The sequence below is a fragment of the Choloepus didactylus genome, chromosome 12 (genome assembly GCF_015220235.1).
Source record: "Choloepus didactylus isolate mChoDid1 chromosome 12, mChoDid1.pri, whole genome shotgun sequence".
Classification (NCBI taxonomy): Eukaryota; Metazoa; Chordata; class Mammalia; order Pilosa; family Megalonychidae; genus Choloepus; species Choloepus didactylus.
Window position 1 is genome coordinate 41493698 of NC_051318.1, and position 27359 is coordinate 41521056.

At 42.4% G+C, this 27359-nt stretch overlaps 1 protein-coding gene across 6 annotated transcripts in view; it reads left to right on the forward strand.

Annotated features, from left to right (window-relative positions):
• ABCC4 (ATP binding cassette subfamily C member 4) overlaps positions 1 to 27359 on the forward strand; it is a 278085-nt gene that overhangs the window by 21524 nt on the left and 229202 nt on the right. For 4 of the 6 annotated variants that reach the window (XM_037800391.1, XM_037800386.1, XM_037800387.1 and 1 more), the window contains exons 2-4: positions 16651 to 16761; positions 17331 to 17451; positions 23636 to 23860. In XM_037800391.1, the coding sequence (XP_037656319.1) occupies positions 16651 to 16761; positions 17331 to 17451; positions 23636 to 23860 (457 nt within the window). Of the gene's footprint in view, positions 1 to 3631; positions 3687 to 5571; positions 5593 to 16650; positions 16762 to 17330; positions 17452 to 23635; positions 23861 to 27359 lie in introns of those variants that run through there. The other 2 variants (XM_037800389.1, XM_037800390.1) reach the window with 2 other exon arrangements.

The window sequence follows — 27359 nt, forward strand, 5'->3', positions numbered from 1 at the left end:
TTAGAGCTTGAGAAGCACTGACCTAGGCCAGGTTCCTGGTGGTGTCTGTTCGGTTGAAGCTGGGGTGCTATCTCATCAGGGCCTGATGCTGGGAAGAGGTAAGTGTAGAGGACACGAGCTCAGAGTTGCACCCAACCCTCCCCTCCCATGCCACTGGAGGCATCATGGTCACGCGGCCTCACCTGGCTCCAGGGGAGGAGCTGGGAAATGGGGCCAAACCACCTTCCAGGAATAAGGGGAAAAGGAAGGGTCAGACTCACAAAAGGGCTGCCAGGGGGATCAGGTGAGCCAAGCTGTGGCGGTAGTTCAGCGGTCAGTATCATGCCTACCTTTTCTTTCTCCACTCCCTTCCTATTTTTTTAAAAAGTCACTTTATTAAAGGATGCCAAGAGAAACACAGTCATTGTTGATAAGGATAGGTAATCATTTTGTTTCTAATTCCTGATAACACCATTGTGCCCTAGTTGAATGAGCCTCTTCTCATAGAAAGAACTCCATGCTGATGCAAGATCCAACATCTAGGACCCACACAAATGTGGATTTCCTGCATCTTTCTCCTGCAGTTCCCTCCTTCCTTTTCATGATGAAAAATGGCAAGCATACAGAAGTAGAGAGAATAGTGTAATGAATCCTGAATACCCCTCTGTGAGTGTCAACAATTAACAGGTCATGGCCGGTCCTCTTTCAGCCATACCCTCACTCACATCCTGCTCTGGATGTTAGGTTTTTTGTGTGTTTTTTTGCAAGCCCGATATTCCATTGCTGTTTTTTTTTTTTTTTTTTTTTTTTTTCCAAAAGAAGGGTAGAGAAAAGCCCACTTCTATTATTAAGTCACCATACATTTGTTAGGTAATTTTCAAGAGTTATTTCTAGGAAATGGTCTATATATGAGTATCTGTCAAAATAGATAAATTTTCTGTTGAAATCTTGTATGTCTTTTCACAACTCCACAATCTGACTTTTTAAACTTTATATTATAAAATAAATGCAGAATATTGTGCAAAACAAATGTGTACCTTATACTCTTCTAATTACCCAGATAAAGAAAGAAGATTTTGCCGGACACCCCAGCACCTATTCTGATTGAGTAATCATTTACCATCCGTTGTCCTGTGACCGTCTTTTTCTAGAAGCCTGTTTCTCCATGTGGCTGCAGACTGGACTCATGTGGATGCTTGTTTAAAATGCAGCTCTTTGGTCTCCACCTAAGATCTGTGGTATCAAAACCCCTAGGAGTGAGGTTTGGGTTTATTTTTTAATTTTTTTTTTTAAAGAATAGCCTTTATTTCTAAAACAAGTAGACTTTCAATACTTATAACAAATATTGAGCTTGGAAATAATAACAATAGATAAAACTATTATTTATTGACTACCTTAACTCTTTCTGATCTCAGTAATCATCTTCTGTTCAGTTAGGCAAGCCAAAAATTCAGGGGTCAACTTAGGGCCCTCTCCCTAACTTGGTTTTATTTTTGATGAGCTTTTCAGGTGGTTTCTTTGCAGACTAAAGTTTGAGAACTCCAACAAGGCATTAGGAGGGAGCTTTTTAAAAAAATAGCCTTTTTAGTGTTGGCAGTAGGAATTTTCACAGTGACAGTGTCTTGTTTCAGGGACATGCTGGAAGATGGCCAGGTCTAGAGCAGTAGATTTTGTAGCTAACCGAGGTAAGGACAGGGAAGCTGGGGAGGGGTGGGGGGGAGGTGAGGCAAGCATGGCACAGGGGCCTGTGGGTGGGCTGACCTCCTCTAGGCTGGCACAAGCAAAGGAGTGGATGTCCTGAGATGTGAGCACCAGGTCTTGTGCTCTAGGGAGATTCTCCCCCCGCCTCCACTTCTCTGGCTTGTTTACTTAGACCACCCAGCCCCCCTTCACTGTGCTTGGAGATCTGTAGACGGTGAGTCAGAGACGCCGGTCACATGCAGCAGGGAGAAAGGAGAGCTTGTGATCACCCAGGTACCCTGGCCAAATTTTCAGACCCCAGTGACTAGTGGGGAAAGAACTGCCAGGCTGGCTCCAGGGACTGCAGATCGTTGGTACAAGAACTCTGAAACTGACAGCCTGGGTTCAAATCTTGACCCCACCAGTGCTAGCTCTACGCCCTTGGATGAGCCATTTACTACTCCCTGCCTCAGTTTCCTCATCCCTCCTCATCCATAGAAGGGAATCAGAATAACCGTGCTGAACTGGATTCCTGAGGCTGCCGCAATAAATTACCACATGCTTGTTAGTTTAAAACAGAAATGTATTCTTGCATAGTTCTTGAGGCCAAGAGTCCAAAATCAAGGTGTTAGCAGGTCCCAGAGGCTCTGGGGGGAATCATTCTTTGCCTCTTTCAGCTTCTGGTGGCTGCAGGCCACCCTTGGCTTCCCTGGCTTTGGCCGCCCCACTCCAGTCTCCACCTTGGAGGTTGCATTGTTGCCTCCTCAACTTTCGGTGTCTTCTCTTCTGTCTGGGTCACATCTCCCTCCCTTCTCTTATAATTAGGACCCACCTGGACCATCCAGGCTGCTCTCCTCCTCCTAGGAGACTTGACTTAATTATTAATTACATCTGCAAAGACTTTTCCAAATACAGTAGCATTCAGTCTTTTCTCATATTCAGTAATATTCTCAGATTCCAGGAATTAGGGCTTGCTCATATCTTTGGGTATCACCATTCATCCCCTTACAGGTTCCTACTGCAAAGGGTTGCTGGGAGGAGATCTGTAAAATGCCTAAAACAATGCCTGGCACGTGGTAAGTGCCATTTAGGGTTAGCTGCTGGTGGGATCAGAGAGAACCTGATCTTTTGTACATTCTTGGTCACTTATTTAGTGTTTTCTCCTTCATGGTTATCGAATTATGCTTGGAACAAACATTTTTAATTTTTATGTTAAGCTCTCTGTACAGTTTGTTCAATGACTGTGCATTGGCCACCTCTTCAAAGCTGGGATTCCTTTGCTTTTCTGGCTGTGAACACACGCTCACAGGTGTTTCAGTCTTTTGTGTGTGGGTGTGCTGTGAGGTCTGGGTCTAGGGGCTGCTTTTCCTTATTCGCTTGGATCAAGTTTCACCATATGGGACTTCATAGTGTGAACCATTTGTCTTAATTAATAGTTGTTTATTATTTCTTATTTCCTTATTTTTGCTTGTTACGGTGGTAATATTTTATTTTTATACTTTGAATCTATTTCTGTGATCTTTTTTCACAAGCAGAGTCATGCTTTTAAACCAATACTGTAGAATATTGATCATTATCTTTGAAATGTTTTTTTAAATTTGATTGTGTCTTTCAACTCTTTACTTTGAAATAATTTGAACCTAAAAGAAAAGTTGCAAGAATAGTGCGCAGAGCTCTTATATACCCTTCACTCAGAGGCCATTCTGTGTCTGTTTATGCACATCATTCCTTTTTTGTGTAAGCTATTTGAGAGTAGGTTGTAGACGTAATGCCCCATTAACCCCCTAAATATTTCAGTGCGTATTTCCTATAAATAAGGACACTTTCCTGCATAGCCAGAGTACACCCATAAAAATCCAGAAATTAACATTGGTATGTTACCACCGATTAATCCTCAGACTCTGTAGACAATTTCCCCATCTTATCCTTTTTAGGCCCAGGATCGTTGCTCTTTAGTGTCCTTCAATCTGGAACAGTTCTGCAGCCCTTTCTTGTCTCTCGTGTCCTTGATTATTTTTGAAGAATGGGTAAGTCATTACTTTGTAGAGTTGTCTTCACTTTCGGTTTGTCTGATGTTTCCTCATAGCAGTAATACCACGGAAGTAGTGCTGTACTCTTGGTGCATCATGTGCAGAGGCACACGATGTCAACTTGTCCCATTACTGGTGATGTTAACTTTTCTTACTTGATTAGGGAGGTGTTTGCCTGGTTGCTGTACTCTAGAGTTAATAAATAAATATTTCTTATTTTTAAATCAGTATTTTGTGGAGAGGTAAGTGTAGGCTATGAAAATATCCTATTTCCCATAATATTTTTACCTAATAATTTTGGCATCCCTGAATGGTTTTTGTCTGAATCAGTTATTATTATGATAGTTGCCAAATGGTGATTTTCTAATTTGATAAATTCCAATCAATTCCATGCTTATTAGTTGTTGTTCTACAGTAAGGAAGAACTTTCCTCTCTCCTCCATTTATTTATTTAGTTGTTTATTAATCAGTAAGGACTCAAGGATTCTTATATTATTCAGCGGGTTCTAATCCATTATTTTCATTATTTATTTTGGTGCCAATTGTCTCACATTTGGTGAGTGGAAGCTCATTTGTCCTTTGCACATGTCCTTGTGATCCTTCGAGCACTTCCTTACTTTATGTAAGGAAGATGGTCCACGCCCATCTTGTACTTATTTTGTCCCAACCTGGGATTCAACCATTTCTCCAAGGAGCTTTTCTTCTTTTTTTTTTTTTTTTTTTAAATATTATTATTTGTAATAAGTCAGAATATATTCATAAACAGACCTGGGTACTAGGAGTTCTCATTACTGTGGTATGTCATGGCTTCTAGGCACTCTCAGCACAGAGCTGAGAGTGTATGTATACATATGTGTGTAAATACATAGATACACATTATATGTATGTCTGCATGTATAGACACATGTAGGTATTGATCTATGTATCCTTATTATGTTTATATCTCTGTTAGAAACCATGAGTTCACACCCATACCTCCAATCTCAATCCAGCTTCCCATGGTTTGATGGTTGTTCTAGCCTTCCCTCTTTCTGTATTTGTACTTCCCTCCTTCAGTAGTGAAGAGCTTGGCTCCCATTGTTCTCAGCATGTTTACTTCTTTGCTTAGTCGCCTTGATTGTCACCAGTGCCCTGACCATATGGGCTGTCTTCGTGGCCTGGCACAGCCAACTCACCCTGGCCCACACAGGCTGAGTTTCCCTCTCAACCTGCTCATTGTGCTGGGCCAGAGTTCCCATGGGCCCAGTGACGTGCCCCCCAGGGCTGCTTTATTATGCCCATTCTGAGAGCTACCGCCCTTGCCCCCTCCCCGCCCATGGCAAGAGGGCTTGTGCTGGGCTTTCTGATGTGATCAGTCCTATCTCTCTGTGTGCCTCTCATTTGTCCCTCACCACGGTTCCTACTAGTGATCCCCTTGCCCCTTAGTACCCTACCCCCACCCTGGCCCTGCCCTGATGGAGTCCCTTGGCTGAGCCACAGGAGCTTCCAGGGACTAGAGCTGGCAGACTCTTCAGGGAACACTAACCAAAGATTAATAATTTGCTTCAACTTACAGTGCTTTAGAATACACGATTCTTTTAACAATAAATGACTTATTTGAGTGGGGCCAGGGCATCGGTTGAATGATTTACTGACCTCATCTCTGCTCCTTGCCCTTCTTACACCAGAGTTTGAAGAGGGTTGCCATGCTTTGGAGGTATGAATTTCTCTGCTGCTGCTTCTCAGTTGGGGAGAGTCGTTAATTCATTTACTTGACAGAGCCTTGAGTGGCTCACTATGTGCCCAGCCCAGTGAACACAGAAAGACCGTGAGTCCTGCCTTATGGAGCTTTCATTCTAGAGGGGACGGAGACAAAATAAATAAAGAGTGATTATTTCTTTTAAATCCAAACAGATAAATTATGGTAAGTGGGTAAAGGAAGTTAGAAGGAGGAAATGAGGTAGAGAAGGAGAGTATGTTCTTTTAGACAGGGTGGTCAGGACTCTCTGGGGAGGTGACAGATGGTGACCTGGAGGAAAAGAGGTCCAGACATGGGAGAAGATGGAGAAGAGTATTTGTTCCTAGCAAGGGGAACAGGCAAACAGGTGCTTGGGAGGCTCTTGCAACCCACATCTGGCCAGTGTGGCAGGAACCCTGAGCAGGGGTACGGGGCAGCTGCGGCTGGCGAGCTGGGAGGCAACCCGCCTGGTCATGCCTATACACCCCATAGACAGGAGTTTAGGTATCATTCTATGGCATTATTTTATGTTTTTGAGAAATAACTCTGGCTTTTGTGTGGAAAGATTGTAGGGAAATGAAGCAGGTCAATTAGGAGGCTGTTAGAGTAATGAGAACTGATGGTGGCTCGGGCTACAGTGGGGGAAGCAGAGATGCAGAGTGTAGATGGATCCAGATGCATTTTGGAGGTGGCAGCCTTTGGACTGGCTTGGCTGATGGATGGGACATGGGGTGAGGGAAAGGGAGGAATGGAGAGGGGTTACCAGGTTTCTGGTATGAACGATGAGATCGGTGGGGTTGACATTTACTGAGCTGGGGAGCAGCAGATTTGGTTGGGAAACCAGGAGTTCCATTTTGGACATGAACATGGAGGTGCCTGCTAGACATCTAAGAGATGATAGGTAGGCTGGAGTCCAGGGGCCGAGTTCAGGGGACAGGTCTGGTTGGAGTCTGTGGGCGAGAGCTGTTGGCATTGAGATGATATCTAAAGGCTGGAAAATCAGTGGTATCCTAGGGAAAGTGTGAGGCTCCACTCAGAGGCCTGCAGGAGCCAGACAGGCAGAGTAGAAAGGTACCAATGGGGGGTGTAAGAGCGCAGCCAACGGGGGGAGGGTTACTTGGCAGTCTGAAAACCCATCTTTAATGTGTTCAAATTCAACTAAGAATAGAGAGGAAGAAAATTTCCAGCGGAGATGAGAACAGGAAAGCGAATGAACAAGGTTTTGGATGTTCTTTGCCCTGGTTATGGAAGTCACCAGTCTTGATGCCCAGAGCTGGGGTGAAGGGGGTCCCTGACTCAGCAGCTGAAGTTGTTGAATGAGAGGCAGGAGTGAGGGCGGGGAGAAGCAGTATAGCCGGGTGCTCTGGCCTTAGGAGGTGCCAGGGGTGTTTGCAGCTGGGTGAGGCATGGATCTGGGAAACAGAATTGGGAAACTGGAGGGCAGCCCTGAGGTTAGATGGTGGTGGGAGAGAGGAATGCAGGGGGAGCCGTGTCCCCAGAGGCCAGCCAGGCACTTGGAGATGGGGGCATAGGTCAGAAGCAATTGCTGATGATAGAGGGAATTCCAGGGGCATCATGGGGGGATTTGGGAGGGAGCATTTGGCATGGGGATGGTAGGGGTTAACCAGGGAGGCTGGTCTTCTGGGGTGAATGGGATGTGAGACGTGATGCAGTGAGACTTGATAGTTTTGTGGGGTGAGGTCGTGGTCCGCGGTGCTAACCTAGGTGGTCCGTTAATTGGCTTCCATGGAGAATATTCCCTTGGGCCGCAGCGCATGGCAGTGTGGGGCTGAAACTTGGAGGAGAGGTCAAAATAACCAAGCCCTCCCTGAGACTCCGGTCATCGAGAAGCTAAACCTGCTTGGTGTCCAGAAGCAGAATGGCTAAAGCATTGCTTCTTAAACTTTTTTCCCCAAGGTCCCTCAAAGGAAGGGGAAGAAAAAGGGGTATCTCTTTGAAGCGTGGCGTGGAAGTGTTACCTGAAGCAGCTCCCAGCAGCATGATGTTTCTTTGCCAGTTTTGCTATTTATTTAAATTTTTTTTTTTTTTCTTTTTAACAAAAACTTGCAGGACGATGAGCTAAGTTTTCTGTGCTTTGTGTACTCCTGGGACACTCTGGATCACCCCTCGGGGCAAGCACCCAGCTTGAGCCATTGCCTAGACCTCATTGCTCTGAGTGGTGTGTGGCCTGTTCTGCATAATTGCTAAGAAGGGCCTTAGAGAGCTACTTTTACTGTTTTTGTCATTTTACATTTTACTTCCTTCTCACTTTATGGGAAACTAGAAGTAACATGGGAGTGGCAGCCAAGTGAGAGCTGTGCAAGGAGAAAACCCTCAACAAAAGAGGCCTATTGCCACTCTAAATATTGATTTGTCATTATGGTTCATTTCCATTCATTCAAATACTTACTGAGCTCCTGCTGTGTCCCAGGAACCAGACTGGGTAGAGAGTAGGAGAGGATGACGGACACACCCTCTCAGCCCCTGTCCACCACCCCGTACCCCCATCCTGTTGGGGAGTTAATAGTGCTAGAGGCAGTGTGTGTTCAGGGGCTCAGGGTCCAGTGCAGCTGTCGAGCACAGTGCTTTTCTTACAGGGTCTCAACCCATTAGTGCATCAGGAATTTAACTCAGTGGATCTCGCTGGCATTTCTTTTACAGTGTAGAATAGAATAGAAGATATCAGAGTGATGTGTGGAAATGTTGACGGTAGTGTTGACAGATCAAATTTTTAAAGAGAACTTGGAAGTCTGGATTTTTATGTCAAATCTTCTGAGTTTTCAGTATTAGCTCATATTTTTTAAATTGATGTAAAATTCGCATAGCATACGATTAACCATTTTAAAGTGTATAATTCAGTGGCATTTAGTACAGTCACCATGTTGTACAATGATCACCACTATCTAGTTCCAAACCATTTTCACTACCTTGAAAGGAAACCTTGTACCATTAAGTCATCACTCCCTATTCCCCCTCTACCCCAGCAGCTCTTATTTATTTATTTTGGCTCTTATTTTAAAAATAATAAAGTCTGTCACACAAAATGTGTTTGTTGTCTGTGGGCCTCCAGTGGGTGATCTCGGGCATGGCAGGTTTTGTACTAGGGGTTTTTGGTAAGCACCACTGAGTTGCCCAGGAGATCCAGGGAAGGAGAGATTTGCTGGAGGGGTCGGAGAGGGCTCTGCAAGGAGCTTGAACTTGAGACAAGGATAGAGTTAGTCCTGCAGAAAGGAGGGGGTGGAGGCTTAGCAAGTGGGAGGGGGTAAATAGTGGCATGGAGGTGGGAGTGCCAAGGTGTGTTCAGGAGATAAGGAGGCATCCAGCCTTGTGAAAAAGGGTTCTTGTTGGGACAAATGGGGTACGTGACTGGAAAAGCAGGTTGGGGCTGCTGTGACTATGCAGGCACTCACACAGGTGATGCTTGTGTATGAGGTGCAGCTTTGCAAGCTGTGTGAAATGGCAAATATCCTAAAGAACTGAAATGCACAGCTGTTTATTTCCCATGGATGGATGAACTGAGCAGTCAATAAAATCAAGATAATTGACTACATTATATCAGTTATTTAGCCTTGAGGGGGCATCCTTTTAATTTAAAAAATGAGAATTACCTGGCAACGTGCACATTGTTTAGCTTCCAAAACAATTTTGATCCAAGCGAAGTATTTCCTTTTCTGGGTGCATGAATCCAAAGAAGTGGCATCAAATGCTTGCTTTGTTTGACAGTCTTACTCCTTAGTCTCATGAGGGACCCCATGAGCTTGTAACCAAGAGTTTATTTCATTCCTTATGAGGGTTGAGGTTTAATAGTTTGGAAGAAAGCACTTGCTTGGAACAAGCACTGAAGGCCACATTGTCAGAGGAGAGTCGACATCATGCCGTGGGGGACTCAGCCCTGCCCTCTCCCTCACCTCGCCGGAGGCTACGGGCTGTGCTCACACGGGTCAGGGAATCGCCTGCTTAGTCCTAGAAGCCCTCACCTGGTAGATCCATAGGGGCTGTCGTCCCCTCACAACCATGTGGGCTGGGCAGCAGAAATAGCATCTTACTTTTGACTTCTAGTTTTAGTCTCACTGTTACTGAATTGTGTGCAAATGTGCCGAGTGTGCCTTTGTTTTTTAGAAGATTAGGTCAGTTATCCACGCACAATAGTTGTAGAGATTGTTGGTGTTGCTTGTCGTGTGGGAAAAAGTGTTGGGAAGAAGGGTAGTGATTTGACAAGGGATGATATGAAGAAGAAAAGGGCATGGTTAGAAGGTTGGAGAACAGGGAGACGAGAAGGCGGGGAAGATCCAAGGAGATCTTGAAGTAGGAAATCTCAGCACTGCCCATGGCATGTGAGGGTCCGCGTGGACCCAGGGCAGCCAGAGTGCAGGGGACAGGGGGAGCCTTTGGGAGGGAGGCGAATCGAGCCTCGCTGCTGCTTCAGCTGTGTTGACATGGAAAGAACAGGCAAGTAGGTGAAGATGCAAGGAAGCAAAAATGGGTTTTGAGTGAGTTTTAGGAATGGAGGAAAGTCACAGAGGAATGAGGAAAGAAGATTATTGCTTGGTACTTGCCACCCGTGTTTAATTAGGTTTGGCCATGGGCCACTCCTTTTGAGGTGGCCCACCTGCTATGGCACTGGATCGGTTCCTGTGGATCAAAGATTGCCTGGGTGAGAGTTGAACCGAAGGCCATGGAGAACGGTTATTTAGGGCTGCAGAGAATGGGGAGGAGATTGAGGGAATGAGTCTTGTCAGGTCTTCCTTGGGGCCAGGCCACTTCCGAATGGGCTGTGGCTATGGCGAACGTGAAGGGCTTTGTTTCGTTATTGCTCAGTGGGGTGTGCTAGTTTGTGGTCATGGCTTGATTGTTTGGGGTGATTTGGAAGCTGTGTACTAGCAGAAGATTCTGCCATCCTTTTCCCTTCCAGCATTTGGTCATTTACTGACTAGAAAATGCATGTTTGCACACGTGGTATCGTTTTACCTTCTTTCTGAAACCCATTGACAGATTCCAGGCTAAGAACCAGTGCCTTTAGGAAACCTTTACTGAGACTTACTTAGATTATTTAGTAGCTCTAGGTTTTTCCTTTTGATACCATGGACTAATAATGTGTTTTGGAGTTTACATAAATTAAAATTGAGGATTTTTTTAAAGATGTGCTCATTCAAATGACAAATCTGAGTGCTTTACATGTGCCAGGCAGGTTCTAGGTGTGGGCAATTCAGCAGCAAACAACACATAAAAATTTCTGTCCTCACAGAGCTTACATACTTTGAGGAGAAAACATCAATTAAAAAGGTGAAATATAATAGCCTTCAAATGGTGACAGGTGCTAAATAGAAAATTTAAGCATGGTTGAAGACAGAGTGTGCCTCACAGGGAGGGTCAGTGTGGTTGTTTCTGGATCTGTTTTGAAGGTAGAAATAACAGGATTTGCCGATGGCTTAGATATGTGATATTAGAGGGAGAAGTCAGGGACTCAAGATTTTTTTATCTGAGCAATGGATGGTAATTACCATTAACTGAGAGGAGAAGACTATGGGAGGAATAGGATTTTTTTGAGGAAGATAAGGAGTTCTGTTTTGGACCTTTTTTTAAATTTGAGATGCCTATCAGACACCCAAATGGAGAAGATGCTGAATGAGCAGTTGGTTTTATGAGTCAGAGGTGTTTTATATGCCCGCAGGTACTCGATGTTTTTTTTTGGAAAATTGCCATCATTTCAGAAATTTATTTTTAAAAAGATGTTGACAGATTATTAAGACTAGATTTAGGGAAAAACATTTAGTACTCTTTGAGGCATTCTGCTCCTTGCAGTGTCCTGCAGACAGTGTTCTCCAGTTCTGTTTATCAAATTCCATTTCTACCAGAATTCACTGTTAGGGTATTCCCCATGTCTGGAAGGAAACTAAACCTTTCATCTGTTACATTTATAAGGAGACTTGTCTTGGAAGATGCAAACAAGAAACTTTAAAGAGCACCATTTTTTCAATGGAACCATTTCTAAGAATGGATGGGGAGAGGAAATAGTTAGCTGAGTGCTAAGATTTCCACTTGTGGAGGTATAGAGTTGTAAATGCTTTCTCGATAGACATTTTCCTTGGACACACAAGAAAGTGAGGAAGAATGATGGAAGTTGCATGAGGAACAAGAGGCCATACAACTTCATTAGGATTTAAAGATCCCAAGATTACGAGTTAGGGGTTCGGGGTGGTGTGTGAGCCTGCAGATATTGTTCAAAGAAATGTGATTGGTGGGTATCTTGAATTTCTGGCACCAGAATGTTGGTCTCTTTCTCCTTTGTGGCTTTCAATAGATAAAAGTTCATAGAATTTTTGACCTAGAAGGAAGACTTGAGGCTTTCTAGTTGAAGTCTCTCTATGTGTGAGGAATTTCCCTGTCATTTGTTTGGATGTGTAACACCAGGAAATGTGAGCACAGTCCTTTAGTGGGCTGCAGTGGAAGATTTCCATCCCAGTATGCCCTTAACTCTGCTTTCTACAATCTTGTCTAAGCTTATGGCTTTGATTATCACCCTTGGGGATGGGGTGACCCCTACATCTACATTTCTGGTCCTGAGCAGCCTTCTCTGAGCACAAACCTGTGTTCTTACTTGCCTAAGGTACACCATGTTTCCAGGGTTAAATTCAGTAATTATAGAACAGAAATTATCTTCCCTCCCCAAAATGCTCTTTGAGTGCTATTTCTAGTTAAAGTGGTGAAACTTTTCTTTTAGAGAATGCAATTTTAGGGTTATTCAAGTGAATAACTACTTTTAAAGGGGTTTATTATGTTTGGCTTCTGAGAGAAATATGAAATATTGACTTGTCCATGAAAAAGAGAACAACCTGGATTCAAGAAGTATCAAATAATAAGGTAATATTTTATTTTCATCTTGGCCAATTATTATAGAAAAGTCAGGAAGGAGAGGGAAAAGAAGTAGAAGGGGCCTTACAGACGTTAAGAGGGCTGGGAAAGAGACCCGCGAAGGAAAAAGAGAGTGGATTTATAGACTGGTATATGAGTTAGCTTTTATTCTCTCCTCTACTTCTGTATATGAGGAAACGGAAGCCTACAGAAATTGATTACCTTGGTCAGGGTGACAGAGAAGGGAGCTGGGACTGTATTACAGGACACTGGATTCCTGATCTAGAGTTCTCTCCATTATACCCCAGTAAGTAAACGCCATTCAGAACTTTTGAAATTCTTGAAAAACAACCACAAAACAAAATAATTAAAGATAAACAAAACACCAAAGCTCTCTAATAACTCTTGTCTAAAAGAGCCTTTCCTGCCTCTTGGAAATAGTGCTGTACTGGGTGGGTAGAGAATATCTTCTCAGGGCATCTTCTCTTTATCTCTTGAGCTAACGGTTTCCTGTGATTGGTGTAGAGCTTGATTGTCTTTTATTGAGTTTGTATTGAATTCTACTCCAGATCATCATTCAAGATCATCTAGGTGACTGTCTTATCCAATTATGTGCTCATTCATTTATTCTATATACCTTTATTGAGCATCTCTCATGTGAGTGAGCACTGTGTTGTGTATACTGTGTCTGATCATGGGGATTCAAAGTAGAATGTGAGCGGCCACTGCCCTCAAGGAGTTAGTTTATGGTGGGACAACCAAGAAAGAAATCGCACTGCTATACTGAATGTTGTAGAAGGAGAAGGAAGGAGAGACTACGCCTTGGGGGGAAGGTATGTTGGGGCAGATCTGGGTTGAGGTCAGCCATGGTCTGGAATCCTTGGCTGAACTCCCTCTGAGATAAATTGGAATTAGGATGCCACTTGACTCAGGTCTTTTTGCGGGATTCTTCACAGAGGTGATGAAAGATAATTTAGTCTCCTGTCAAAGTAGGCTTGTCATCAAGTGGAAATTAAAATGGTCAGCCCTTGTTGAAACCATATGTCTCAGCCTGGCTTTTTGCAATTTGGGCAGCTAGAGGGACTGGGAGGGTTCCTAAATCAGGCAGTAGCTTTCAGTTCTGTCCCCTAATAAAAGGCTTGGATCAATTCTGACTTCAGAGAGTTTAATTCAACAGTTGGATCCTTCAATGCAGTATTTCTGAATGTAATGCAAATAACCATTCAGCCTGTGGACAGTTATAAATCCTCCCTTCTTTAACTTTTGAACTTTCTTCCCCAAGCTAGTTTTACTCTCTGATTAAAAAAAATCAAACCCTTTAGTCTGAAAAGACACCAATGAATTGCATTCAGAAGTACTTACTGGAAGATGCTGTATGATGTTCTGGAAGGGACAGATGTCAAATATGCAAGTGTCACCTAAGACATATCCAGGAAACCCATTTAATTGGAGCCTGGGCAGGTCAGGCCACAGTAGTCTGCAAAGTTCCTGGGGGAAGTAGGAAGAAAGAGGCAGGCTGATTGGTTTCTCTTTCCATAGGTGAATCAGAATTGCTAGGGTGTATTGGGACAGGGGGAATTGAGTCTTGGGGGATCCCGAATTTTATTTGGATACCCCCGCAATGTATATTCCAATCTTTGGGGGCTGTGGAAGCTCCTGGTTCAAACCATTGCACCTTTAATCCCTGAGTTCTGGGGTGAAAGCTGGATGGAATGGGTCCTTACGTACTGCCCCTTGGAATAAGTGAAAGTCCACCATTTAACTACTGAGCAAAGGGCCCCCCATGGAAAGGACTTTCTAGGTAGTTGCCATATAAAACATGCCTGTTAATGGTGAAGTGTGTGAGACAGTCAAGATGAAAGATATTTGCTTAATTGAGTAATTTCACTTATCAGAGTTGTCAGAGGATTTCTTATGGGCTCCAAACATGATTACCTAAGAGATGTATTAGGATAATGACTAGTATTTCGCTGAACTTTGTAGTATTCAAAGCAAACCTTGTTGGTCCTCTCAACAGCCTTGAGAGAGACTATCTTCAGGTATTCTCCCCAGTTTCCCAGGCTGATAGGAGACAGAGATTCAGTGACTAGTTCAAGCAGAATTTTAAAGAGGACTTTTCAAGGCCAGGTTATCATCATCTGTGGAAGTCTCACGCTAAGTGCCTGAGCATTTTGTGGAGGTGGTCACTGTAAAATAAATGGTCCAATGGATTTTCAATTCTGTTTGGTGGTAAAGCGCACAGATTTATAATTTTGGGGGAAGGAAATTGAGACCTAGTGAGATTAAGTGACTAGCAAAGGGTTATAGAGGTGAAAAGACAACCCACAGATTGCCAAAATATTTACAAAGTGTATATCTGAAAGGGACTTGTATTCAGAATATATAAAGAACTCTTATAACTCAATAACAAAAAGACAACCCTCTTATAAAATGGGCAAAGAACCTGAATAGAAACTTTTTCAAGGAAGATAGACAAATGGTTAGTAAGCACATGAAAAGATGCTCCACATCATTAGACATCAAGGAAATGCAAACCAAAACCACTGTGAGGTGCCACATCATATGTGTTAGGATGGCTAGAAATAAAAAATTGGATAATAACAAGTGTTGGGAAGGATGTGGCGAAATTAGAACCCTCATTCATTGTTGGTGGGAATTTCTACTTTGGAAAACAGCATGGCAGTTCCTCAAATGATGAAGCATACATTAACTATGTGACCCAGCAATTCCGCTCCTGGATATATGCCCAAGAGAATTGAAAGCATGTGTCTGCACAGAAACTTTTGTATATGAATGTTTATAGCAGCATTACTCATAGTAGCCAAAGGGTGGAAACTAAATGTTCATCAACTGATGAATGGATAAAACAAAATGTGGTTTATCCATACAGTGGAATATTCAGCCATAAAAGTGAATGAAGTAGTAAGGTATGCTGTAAGATGGATGCACCTCGAAAACATTTTGCCAAGTGAAGGAAGCGAGTCACAAAAGACCACATACTATTATTCCATTCATATGAAATATCCAGAATAGGCAGACCTATAGAGACAGAAAGTTGGTTAGTGGTTGCTTAGGGCTGGGGGGTAGAGGTTGAGAGGTAGAAGGGTGATAGGTAGCTAAAGGGTACGGTGATGAAAATGTCCTAAAATTGACCGTGTTGTTGGTTGCACATATCTGTGAATATATTAAAAACTATCAAATTGTGTGTTTTAAAAGGGTGAATTGCATAGTGTGTGAATTATATCTCAATAAAGCTGTTAAAAAAAAGAAACATTAAAAAAAAGGTCATGGAGATGCTAAACTTGTAGAAGTGGGGGGAAGCAATGGCAGAGGCCCTGGACAGGGTTCTTTAGAGATACCAAACTACCAGCAGTAGCACAATTGGAAGCTCAGTTTCTGTTATCACTTCCCTAGTCATTCATAGACATTCATTTATTCAACAACTATTTCTTGAGCACTTCCTCTGTGCCCATATTGTGCTTGGGATAAAGCAATAATTGAGAGAAACACGATCTGTGCTTTCATGGGTTATTGTCTGGCCTTGGGAATTTCTTTACCCTGCGAAAATCAGTAAATGGTGTTTACCTTTGGGCTATCTCGACACATTAATTGTTGTCATTTAAATACTTTCTAATGGATAATGACAGTTTTCATTTTTTAGTACAAAAATTCCAAAATGTTTGAATAGGGTATTTTTTTTTTTTTTTGTCCTTTGTAAAAAATAGTACCTAGTTTTTTGTCTTGTAAGTAAGTAGAGAGGGATTTGAAATTATGTAAATATCCTGTGCATCATCAAACTTTAGCCCACTAGTTTCAGTTCCCATTGATTCCTTCCATGTTTGTTTGCATTTTAGGATGTAAGAACTTTTATTCCTTCCCCATTTATACAGCAGTAAGGATTCATGGCTTTTTTTTTTTTTTTTTTAAGTTTAATGGGTTATGACCCTTTACTATCATTATTTATTTTGATGCTGAAATTATCCCAGATTTTGTAGTGGGAGTCTCTTGAAGCTGACTTCTGTGTCTTTTGGATACTTCTTCCTGACTCGTTGAGTGCTTTCTTATTTTATGATGCAAAAGATGTTCTAGGCCCATCTTGTACTTTGTCTTCCCCATCCTTGGAATCAGCTGTTAATTCAAGGAGCCTCACTTCTTTGGGGAGGAAGGTATTAGGAAATCAAGATCTGGGCATTGGAGAGCTATTGCTTGTAAGTCCTCTAATGGATAGAGCTAGACGGTGTGTGTGTGTGTTTGTGTAAGCACATATCTAATTTCTTTCTATATCTTTCTTTAAAGTATAGATTTAAAGTCCGTGAAGGTAGGATACTAATTAGACACAAATGAACAATTTTGTATATTTGTCACTTCCTATTTTCTCTTACTTTTAAACAGGTGGCTAAACCCTTTGTTTAAAATTGGCCATAAAAGGAGGTTAGAAGAAGATGATATGTATTCAGTGCTGCCTGAAGATCGCTCAAAGCATCTTGGAGAAGAGTTGCAAGGGTAAGCAAGAGATAGTAAAGAGGAGGGTAAGGGAGCATGGAACTTCTCTAAGTGGGTAGCTGATGGTTCGCAATGTCTTTTGCCTTCCTTTGGGCCCCCTGGAACCTACTTGCACTAACATTCCATGTTCGCTTCCTGTCAGGCTGTTTCCAGACTTAGACTCCTTTGGTGGCTGGGATGGGTTGGGGAGGGACCTACATTTCCTGTCCTTTTGTAGAGTTGAGAGAGCCAGCAGCTTAGCCCTGGATGCCAAGATCTGTCCCCAGGGAGATGGTATCTGGAGAAGGTTGTCTGGCCTGTCTAGTAATGCCTGCCTTTTTGGGCTACTAATAGTGCTGTAAATCCAGCAAAGCTTGGCAGGGACTGGAGCCTGGAGTCTTTCCCCTCAAGGCCTGTTTTTCTGGTGCTACAGATTCCACCCCACGTGTCCTTCAGGCGCCCTGGAAACAATTAGCCAGCACTTGGAGAACAGCCATGTAATAAACCCTTATCTTTCACTCTGCCACCTCTCCAGTTTTACCCTATGGCAGGGTATGCCCTTCTTTACTGTGCTGTGTTTTTCATTGTAGGTACTGGGATAAAGAAGTTTTAAGAGCCAAGAAAGATGCACAGAAGCCTTCTTTAACAAAAGCAATCATAAAGTGTTACTGGAAATCCTATTTAGTTTTGGGAATATTTACGTTAATCGAGGTAAAAGCTTTTGCATACGCTGAATTGTGTTTTGAGTTATGCATGCAGTAAAAATGCTAGCTAGAATCAGCATTGAAATGGATGGGGACTGTTGGTCAGAGGTGGTCAGGTAGGTTTTGAAAGTAGTTTAAGGGGAAAAACATGTCTAGGAAGCATGATATAATTCAGCAGTTGTATTTATTTTTAGAACAGATGGATACTTATAGTCTAATGACCAAAGCTCAGGAGGATTATTATTACTTTTAACCAATTAAATCATAGTGTCATGAAAGGATAGCACTGAAAGAAAAGGAATTTTATACCATGTTAGGACATTGTTGATGCTCAGTAAATGTTATATGCTAAGAGTAATCCTGGACCAAAACAATGTCCTACAACATCAAGTGCCCTGTGGTTTGGAGGAAGTAAATTTGGAACAGAGCCCAGAATAATAATGACATTTTATAGGTGCTCAATAAGTAGTTGTTAACTTGATAACATCAGATCTGATAAATGCTTTCCCAAGAAGGTGCTGTCACCTCTCCCTTTCCAGGGGAATGGAACCTGGGGTACGTTGCCTGGGCTTGCTGCCATGTGGCAGAGGGGAGCTGGCTGGAGCTCCCGGTTGCACCCTTTCCAGGGGGCTGGGTACTGAGTCACAGCCTCTCTTTGTGGAGGAGGTCCTAGCTTCGCCACAAATTCCAGACTTCATGTACCACCCATTCTGGTTTCTTGTCCCCGTTTGCTGGTGTGGATTGCTGGTTGGAAGGTGGGGTCTGGGAAGCCTGGCATTGCAGAGAGTGTAGAGTAGATGTGGCAATGGAAAAACCAAAGGCAGAAAGTCATGAGGTCAGTGCCCTTGTAAGGCCTCAATCAAGGTCTTCCAGCAAGGTAGTGGTCTGCCTTGGCTTAGTGCCAGGTAGCTTGCCTGTTTCTGTCTTTGGGTTGCTGAGAGGGATGGTGAAAATCCACCTGAGTGGCTTGTAGTCCCCATGGTGTCTTAGTACTGCTCAATCATTGGGACATTGGTTTCACTGCAAGTGCATGAGAGCAGTAGGGATATAAATTGCAGTTGCTGCAAAAGAGTTGTTTTAGATGCAGAAGGGCAGTGAGGTATCACAAGTACATTTTGCTGGGGTAAGATGGGTGAACCAATTGTTTTGTGTGTGAGAGGTACAACTCCTGTTTAAAATGCTTGGTTTGTATTGAAGGGCTCTGTGGGTATGGGTAGGTAGGTAGGTGAGCTTTGCCCTACAAAACTGGAGAACACCAGGGGCTCTGTCAGGTAATAGGCACTGGACAGTCCAGGCAGATTGAAATTCTCCCTGATGACAAAGGCATGTTGGCTGGTTTGCCAGATGGTGGGGATAGGTGTACAGTTCACAGTGCCACCTTTGTAAATATACCTACTATGATCTGGATACTCTTGTCGCCTTGTGAAGTGGCAGGTTAGAGATGCAAGCCAATGGGACTGACTTGGGGGTGAGAGAGGGTGCAGGAGCCGCTCAGGCTGTCCTAGCTTGTCATAGATCTGTGCACAGGTGTCCCAGGTGATGGCGCTTCTACATGGTCACAAATTAGTCTCAGTTTGAAATGAACAAGGTGCAAGCTGGTGTCAGTGTGGCCCCTTTTAAATTCTTCTAGTGTACAGAATACCTGCAAAAATTATCCATGATTTTTTCAATTACCTAACCAAAACACAAGCAGAGCCTTCGCAGGTGCTAGCAGAGGCACAAGCAGGGACAGGCAGGGTTTCACCACTCCAAGGGGGTGAGGCTTCAGAGGTTGGGGTTTCAAAGCAGGGAAAACCTCTGTCCTGTGAGAAGTGAAGAATGATTGTAATGCCCTGGTAAGCAAGCACTAGGGTAATGGCGAACAGGGTGCCGTTGCAGGCAAATGCTAATTAGAACCGAAGAGTCAGGAAGTTCCCAGCCCATCCCACCTGTCCCCTGTGCTCACCTCCATGGGAATAGATGAGGACTGAAGCAAGCCTTCACCTGTTCAAAGCCCACAGGTGCCAAGGAGGCACTCGTGGAGCCTCTGAATGAACTGAACAATGACCAAGGCTGCTTTCCCACATCCTCCCAGGGGCCTTTTCTTTGAGAGATGAGGCTGTCTGCCTGCGGGTATGTAGAGCTGGCAATCTGTTCCTCACCGTGGAGGAGGGTGGGTTCTCCCAGCCCACCTTCCCCTGACAGGGGGAGGAGCGGCAGGGTTTTAGATCCCATTCCCAAGACCCGTAGCAAATAAGCCCAGGGTTGGCCACTGGCTTTCTCTAGTGACTCAGTCTTGTCCGAGTCCACTTTTGCTCTGATGGCCTCTGGTCCTTCGGAGAATGTTGGAAGCCGATTGCGGGAAATGTTTGAATGAATCCTCACTTTGGAACTCAGTCAATGGGCAGTAAGAAAACAAACGGAAGATCCTGACTTCCGCAGTAAAGTTTGTGTCTTTTTTCAGTGCTGATTCCCTGAGAGTTTTTGCATTCCCCGGCTCTTTTCTCCAAGTATCCACCACAGTCCGCTGAACCTGGGAAGCTGAGCAGTGGTTGCTGGTGGTAAAGACATTGAGGGTCCTGGGCCACCACTGAGAGCCCAAGGCGAGGGAGATGTGGGGGCAGCAGATGCGAGGCCTCCAGAGCAGAGTGCTTTATATTCCCTACTGGTTCTTGGAAGCAGAGCGTTCGTTCAGTAATATTCACCATGTTGCCCCTCAGTCCTAATAAAAGGTAAATTCTTTAAATCCATTTTCTTTAAGAAGTCAAGGGAGTGAGTACATAATTCATTTAAAATAGATTTCATTCATACTGGCTAGAGCAGTGAAACTCCTAACAGCCCAGAAAACTTGGCTTTCATGAATGACTTTTCTCAAGAGTTCCTGCTCTGCCATGTTTGTCTATAAGCAGCAATGGCGTTTTAAAATGGGAAATTTAAAATGGCATGGTTAAAATAGGAAATTTTATGTTGTGTAAATGTTGCCACAATAAATTGAGGAAAAAAAAAAATCAGAGAACTGTACAACACAGAGTGAAACCTAATGTAAACCATGGACTTTAGTTAATACTGTAATTATAATAATATTGGTTTATCAATTGAAACAAATGTACCACACTAATGCAAAAATGTTAGTAATAGGGAAAACTGTGTGTGTGTGTGGCAGGGGTAGGAATATGAGAGCTCTAGACTTTCTGCATGATTTTTCTGTAAGCTGGCAACTGCTCTAAAAAGCAAATAAAAAGAAAGATAGGAAAGATGTGTCTAGAGTCTTGATGGTTACTGTTTCCCCAGAGCCAGTGTTTTTCTTCCCTATCTCTGGATCTTCCTCAGGTCTACATTTCCCACCTGTTCGTTTTCCCCATGAGCCCACTCTTTTCTTCATATATATGTATATTTAATTTTATGTGGCAACATAGAGATAACATAAAGTTTGTCATTTTAACCAATTTTGAGTGTAAAGTTCAGTGGCATAAATTACATGCTCAGTGTTGTGCAACCATCACCACTATCTAGTTTCAAAATTTTTCCATCACCCAAACAGGAACTGTATTTTCTTCTTACTGTTTTTCACTCAAGCATTTTTTTTTCTTGAAGCCTTTTCTGACAGCTCATTTCATTTTCCTGTGTTTTCTTTCCTTCTCATGAATCAGGGGTGATGGAGTTGGGCAAAAAATTTCTCAAATGCCTGGGGGAGCGTGGTGAGGTGCTAGGCTCGGGATTTTTAGCTTCTAGCCATGTAGAAGAAGCAAGGGAGGGCCCCAAACGTCAGATGCTTGAAGGAGGCTGGAAGCTGCAGACCCTGAAAGTGCTGAGAAGTACCTGCCTTCACAGTCTCTGACATTCTGGTAGAACCGTGAACTGTGGGGGTTTTTGGTGTCACATTGGGCTTTTCTGAAAATCCCATGTGGTTTCAGAGTTAAGAGGAATTCCTGTGAAAGAATAAGGACTGTATTCTCAATTGGTTTCTGGAAAGAGTCTTCACCAGGTGATAGATGAGTGTCAGAGATGGAGGGTTTGTGTGAGCAATTGTTGGCCTTATTCCTACTATCCAGAAAGTTTTGATTTGGTTAATTCCAAGTTTGATAATGCATATTTTCCTAGGTATTTTGTTGAGTGTAGGATCAGGGATGGACAGATCAGTAGGAAAATTATGGGCCATGAACTGGTGTTACTCATTAATGAGCAGGTTTGAATGACTGAATTATTGAATGCTTGTCTTGAAGCAAAAAATTCAGGTGATGAGGTGGTAGTAAGCTGCCTTCATTTGGCACTCTTTTTTTTCCCCCTGGATTTGTTGCATCCATTAGTATTCTCTCTGGACCCCTGATGGTTGACATCAATCTTACTTTCTTTTTTTGAACCAAACTCACGTTAGGTTCAAATGGAGCACCGTCTAACAGGCAACAGTGAATCCCTGAGATAATCACAGGCTATAGGAAAGTTTGGGATAGAAGGACTTACTGCTGGGCTTGTGGCGGATAACTCCAAGTTTGCGTGCCACCGAAGCTGGCCACAGCTGGGCTGGGGCTGCCCATTAGTAGTATGATTTGGCATTCTTGGCTTTCTGTGTAAACTCCCAGATTTTCTTCTCAGTAAACTCTGAGCAGTCTGTTTACAACTCACTGAATCAGGGGTTCTTCTGTGTACTCGTAATGCCTCTTGGGATTAATGATTGGGAGTGCCGGAAATGTAACTGCAAGCCTTTGTGTTCTTGAGATCTGGTCATCTTACTCGTAATTCTCCAGATAAATTGTTTCCCCTTCCCTCCTTACTGTAGATGAAAACTTCCATGACATCACCAGAGTGAGGTGGTTGGTGAAATCTGCGTGTGTGTGTGTGTGTGTATACAGCAGTACAGCATTTAATGTTGTGGTCCATTTGTGGGAAGGGGCCATCTGTCTGTAGATATCCTGACTGGGCACTGGTTGATTGGGAAAGACATGTATATTAGTTTAGCCTTTGTTCTGTTTTGGTTTTGTTTCCCTCTTCCTCCCTCCCATGCACGGGTTCCTCTTTTCAAACAACAGAAGGGGCCTATCAAAAGCAAACCCACCAGTTGTTTATCATGTCTGTGTTAATAAGGAAAGGGGAATTAAAAGGAGAAGTTTGTTCCAAAGTCAAGTTCTTGAAAGATTTCCAAACTTCTGGCATTTTTTCTTTTGAGAAGTCCATGGAGGAAATGATGTTGAGGGCCTGTGTGTTCACTTTTGGTGAACTGGATTTGCAATGAGGGTTTGGTTTTCTTTGAAAGGGGAAGAGGGTACCTTACAAGGGGTTACTAGAGGGAGGAAGTGGGTTGTGCGTGGAGTGGCTCTTTGGCAAGGAGAGGCATGGTGTGCTGTGGCTCCAGCAGTGTTCTGCTTTCTTTGCCTTTAGTCTTGGTGAAGAAAATTGCTTTCCCTTTGCCTTGTTCAGGAGGCAATTTCCAATACCTCCCAACTCATTGGTATGGGATTTTAATTTTTGCCTTGGGGAATAAATAGTTATCAATATTTCTTCAAACCAGCATCAGTGCTTCTGTGCACATCCCAAATTCTGGTAGTAGGGGTGATAGAGACATGTTGAAACAGTCTCCCTACTTCAGGGCCAAGAGCCTGGGAACTTCCCAAGCCTGATTCCTTTTTGGTACCTGAATAGGAGCTGGACTCCTTTCTCCTGGACCTACCAGCATTTGGAGTTTGAGTTGGGATACATTGGGGGGTTCTCTCTTCTGATCTGTGATTGTGTCAATATCTCGGTTTATCAAGTCTCTTAAGGCAAGAGTGTACTTTTTGTGAACGAGCCATGTTCACTTTCCTGTGGACTGGGATGTTGGCATTGCAAAGGAGACAGGCAGGTAGTGAGCTGGGCTGTACACATGGGTGCAAACCCCTTGTCTCTCCTTTACCACTTTTTCCTTGTTCATTTCAGGCCAAGACTTATTTGGTAGTTTTCCGAATGTGTTTTAAAGCACTGGTTGTAATATTTATTGAGCATCCACAGTGTACTGAGCACAATGTACTAAAGCTTTGTTATCTTTGCTCTTATTATTTTGACCAAGGTAAAACTATTATCTGCTTATCTTAAAGAATAAAGTATTTCTATTTTTCTTTTAGGCTAGTGATGAAAGCAGCACATGTCTTTTTAACATGCTAATAAAAGTAAAGCCTGTGATAAGAAAAATTGTTACGGTTTGTAGTTTTAATTAAGATTTCTTTGTTTTTTCTTTTTAGGAAGCCACCAAAGTAATTCAGCCCATATTTTTGGGGAAAATTATTAGTTATTTTGAAAATTATGATCCCACTGATTCTGTGGCTCTGTACACAGCCTACATCTGTGCCACGGTGCTGACTGTCTGCACACTCATTTTGGCCATACTGCATCACTTGTATTTTTATCATGTTCAGTGTGCTGGGATGCGGTTAAGAATAGCCATGTGCCATATGATTTATCGGAAGGTAAGTGAAATTCAGTAGCTAAATGTATACTGCTTTTGAAGCATCAGAAGCATTTTGATCAAGTTCTATGTAACTTAATAATGCTGTAAATACAATCATTTGAACTTCACTAGAGAAGCTTCTGTTTGCATCGAACTGTTTTGTTTTTTCTTTAAGAAAACTTTCCCGATATCAAGTGTGCTCTCTTTTTTCCTTTAAGCAAATTTTGCCAATTGTATAATGAATGTTTCTGTTGAGAGCATCAGGACTGCCTGTGATAACATTTGGCCAAAGGCTGTTGGATAACACTACATTTAAAATTAAATCTAATTAGAAAGTAAATATCAAATTGATTTTCAGTGTTTTCATGCCTAAATTTCAGAGTTGTAAATGGAAATGTTTTGTTCATTAAAACCTTCATTTACATCAAAGTTGTATTTAAAAGTGAACTTCAGTGAAATTGAGGTCTATAAAATTAAATCTAGGTGAAAAAATAATGTCTTTGAGAAAGGGAATTACCTAGTTTTTAATGATCCATTAATTGTATTCCATATAATTTTGTTAACTAAAGAAAATATAAATGGAATCCATGCCAAATACAGACTCTTCCTGTGTTCTAACATGAATTATGGTGGTTTTTAATGGTGTTTAAGAAAAGAGTTGGATCTTTGGGATAAAAATTTAAATTTTAGGTTGTTTTTATTATTTAGTAATTTTGGAGAAAACTTATGGTTTCATCTATTTTATGTTGCTTTCACTCAAGTTACGTTTATATAATATTTCCTTTCCCTTTACTGGGCAGTATAGCAGTTTCAATGATAAGACCTGACTTGAGGTGTTCAATGTATTTTTGTTTTGAGAAATGCCGTAATAAATTATCCCATAGTATACACTGGTCTCACGCTATTATAAAAGAAATAAGAATTTCAGATGTCTTTACAAAGGAATTGTGACAGAGATACCAATGTCAAGAGCTGAAGAACTCTCTATAAATTCCCTTTGCCCTGAGCTGTTTGCTTTTCTTTAAAAAGTCCTCATTTAAAGATAAAACCAAACAAATCAAATTTAAAGTGTTAGCTTCTTTTACCTGTTTTCTGCTCATCTGTTGCTTTTGTTTATTGTGAGTGCGTTCCTCAGCAAAATACAGTGTCCCCTCCGTGTTTTCCTTTGGGCAGGGTCTTATTAATCTTGGAATTGTGTGAATCCGTGGCTTAGCATCTGTTATCTCTGTAAAACTAAACACATAAACCCAGTCTCCTCATCTGTGACATGGAAATAGTAACACTGCCTGCATGCTCCACTGAAGGGGTTAATGTGAGGACGAGATGAAAACACTTTTAAAACAATGAATGGCTGTTGTCTTTGTCATCATCATTATTTTTGTAATTCTGTTGCACTCCTTCTACTGTTGAAGTGAAGAGCACTGAGATTTCTCTATGAATGAGCCAGGTTTTCGTCTTTCCAGATCATGCCTTGTTCCAATAAATAAGTAGCGAATTTCGTTAGAAATCCTTTGTGAAAACCTTAAACATCTGAGTCAGGTTTCAAGTGACAGTTCAATTAAACAAAGCTCTTCGCACAGGTGAGTTGTTGTTCACCTGTTTTTCTTCCTCTTTCCACTAACACTTTGGAAAGGAGCCTTTGGGAAATCTGATCTAACTTAGCACGTTTGCTTACCTGAATGTAAACGTCTCCCAGAGGTATTAATTTGCCAGATTGGTTATCCTAAAAGAATTGTCCCATTAAGAAGTCAAAAATTTCTTGGGCTAAACCATAGACTTAACCTGAAATTCCAGAAACATGGGAAAGGCAGATTTCCTTGTACACTGATTTGTATTTAGAAACATGCTGAGGTGAAGAAATAAGACACTTCAGCACATATAGGCTGATTCCTTAGTACAAACCTGGTGCTGTAGCAAAGCCCTGAAAGGGCCCTCTGTGCATGCTTGCAGTTTCTGCTCAGGTGTGCCTGTAATCTGCGGTCCTGAGAGAAAATCAGGGCGGTTGGTTATAAATGGAATGAATTACTGCTAAGCCAACAGTGGTAGTTTGTAGTATTGAATGACATCGTGGGATGTACCGTATATGGCATTTATTTATCTTTTGCACAACTTTGGTAAGACTACTTTTGGCTTTTGATCATCGATTTTTGTTTAATGTGAGGACTCAATGAAGAGAAGTTTTTATAGACTGTGGCTATGTTTAATTTGGAATAAAAAATTGCTTATAATGGTCTGCTGCAGGTTCCTTGAGTCTCTGGGGTATTACTTGCAGTGTGTTTCCCAGAATTTTTTACCAAACCAAGAGATTGTACAGCACAGGTGAATGCCCACTTTAGAGCAGGCCGTGTTGTTTTGCCATTAAGAACACAGGTTCCTTATGGCAGTATATATATATATTTTTTAGCATTATACTAGGGAATTTTAGAAAGTCACCACTGGACACTGGTCATAGTCCCAACATGGGTTACTGTCACCTCTACGGTGGGCCCACTGGCTTACTTTCTGTCCTTGGTTCCTGACTGGGACATGGAAGGAGGAGGGCATGTCCAGCTTCAGATCTCAAGGGGTTACTTCTGCAGCTTAGAGCACTGGAGGTAGAGCCAGGATGGGGGAAGATGTTGGCTTCAGGAAGGGTTAGCCTGGCTGTAGGACAGCTGACAATCTCCAGCTTTTTTTGCTGGTGGGAATGGATCTGCCATTTGCCAGCCCCAGCCTTGGCTTAGGGCCTGGGTAGCACTGAGCCTGAAGGCCAAAGGTCTTTAGATCTGGGGCAGGCAGGGTGATGGTCCCACTAAGCAAGATGGTCTTATCATCCCTGCTTTTGTTTTATAAAATGCATAAGGCACAGAGACTTTTCCTTGAGATCTCTGGCCTAATTAGTTTTAGGTTTCCTGACTTTGTGTCCAGGTTAAGGAACCTGGGTAGTTCCCACAGTGGACTGGCTTTCGAGGAGTGGATCCCAGTGACGTGTTGGCTTGTTCTGAATGCCTTATAAAGTGCACGTATCACTGATCGAGCTCTCTGAAGCTGTTTTCTGCTACTTTTTACATGATAGAGACTTCTTTGCAGAAACTAATCAGTTTGGCCAGACTTCTTATCTGAATAAAATTGGTAGTGTTCCTTCTATTTAGAGTCACCCAAAAGGATAGTTTGTGGGAAAGTATTTGTCCTTTTTTGTTTGAACTTCCAAGGTGAGCTGACTCCCTGCAAATATTGTAGTTTCCCTTTATCATTTATTGTAGATCTGTCTTACGAGCGTTTATTTAATTATGTTTATGTAGCATACCACAAGGGGGTAATTTCTTTAGGCCAGTAGCCTATTTAGAGAAATTTAACTTACCACTAAGTGTATTTTTAATCATTTAATCATGGTGTTCCATTTTTAGTTTTCTGTAATGTGGAGACAAATGCATGTTCTTTGTAGCCTCTCCATTTAGATTTCATATTACTACATAGTCTTCATCTTTCTAAGTGGAAGACTCTTGCCCCTTCCTTTACTTCTTCTTTTTAAAGACCCC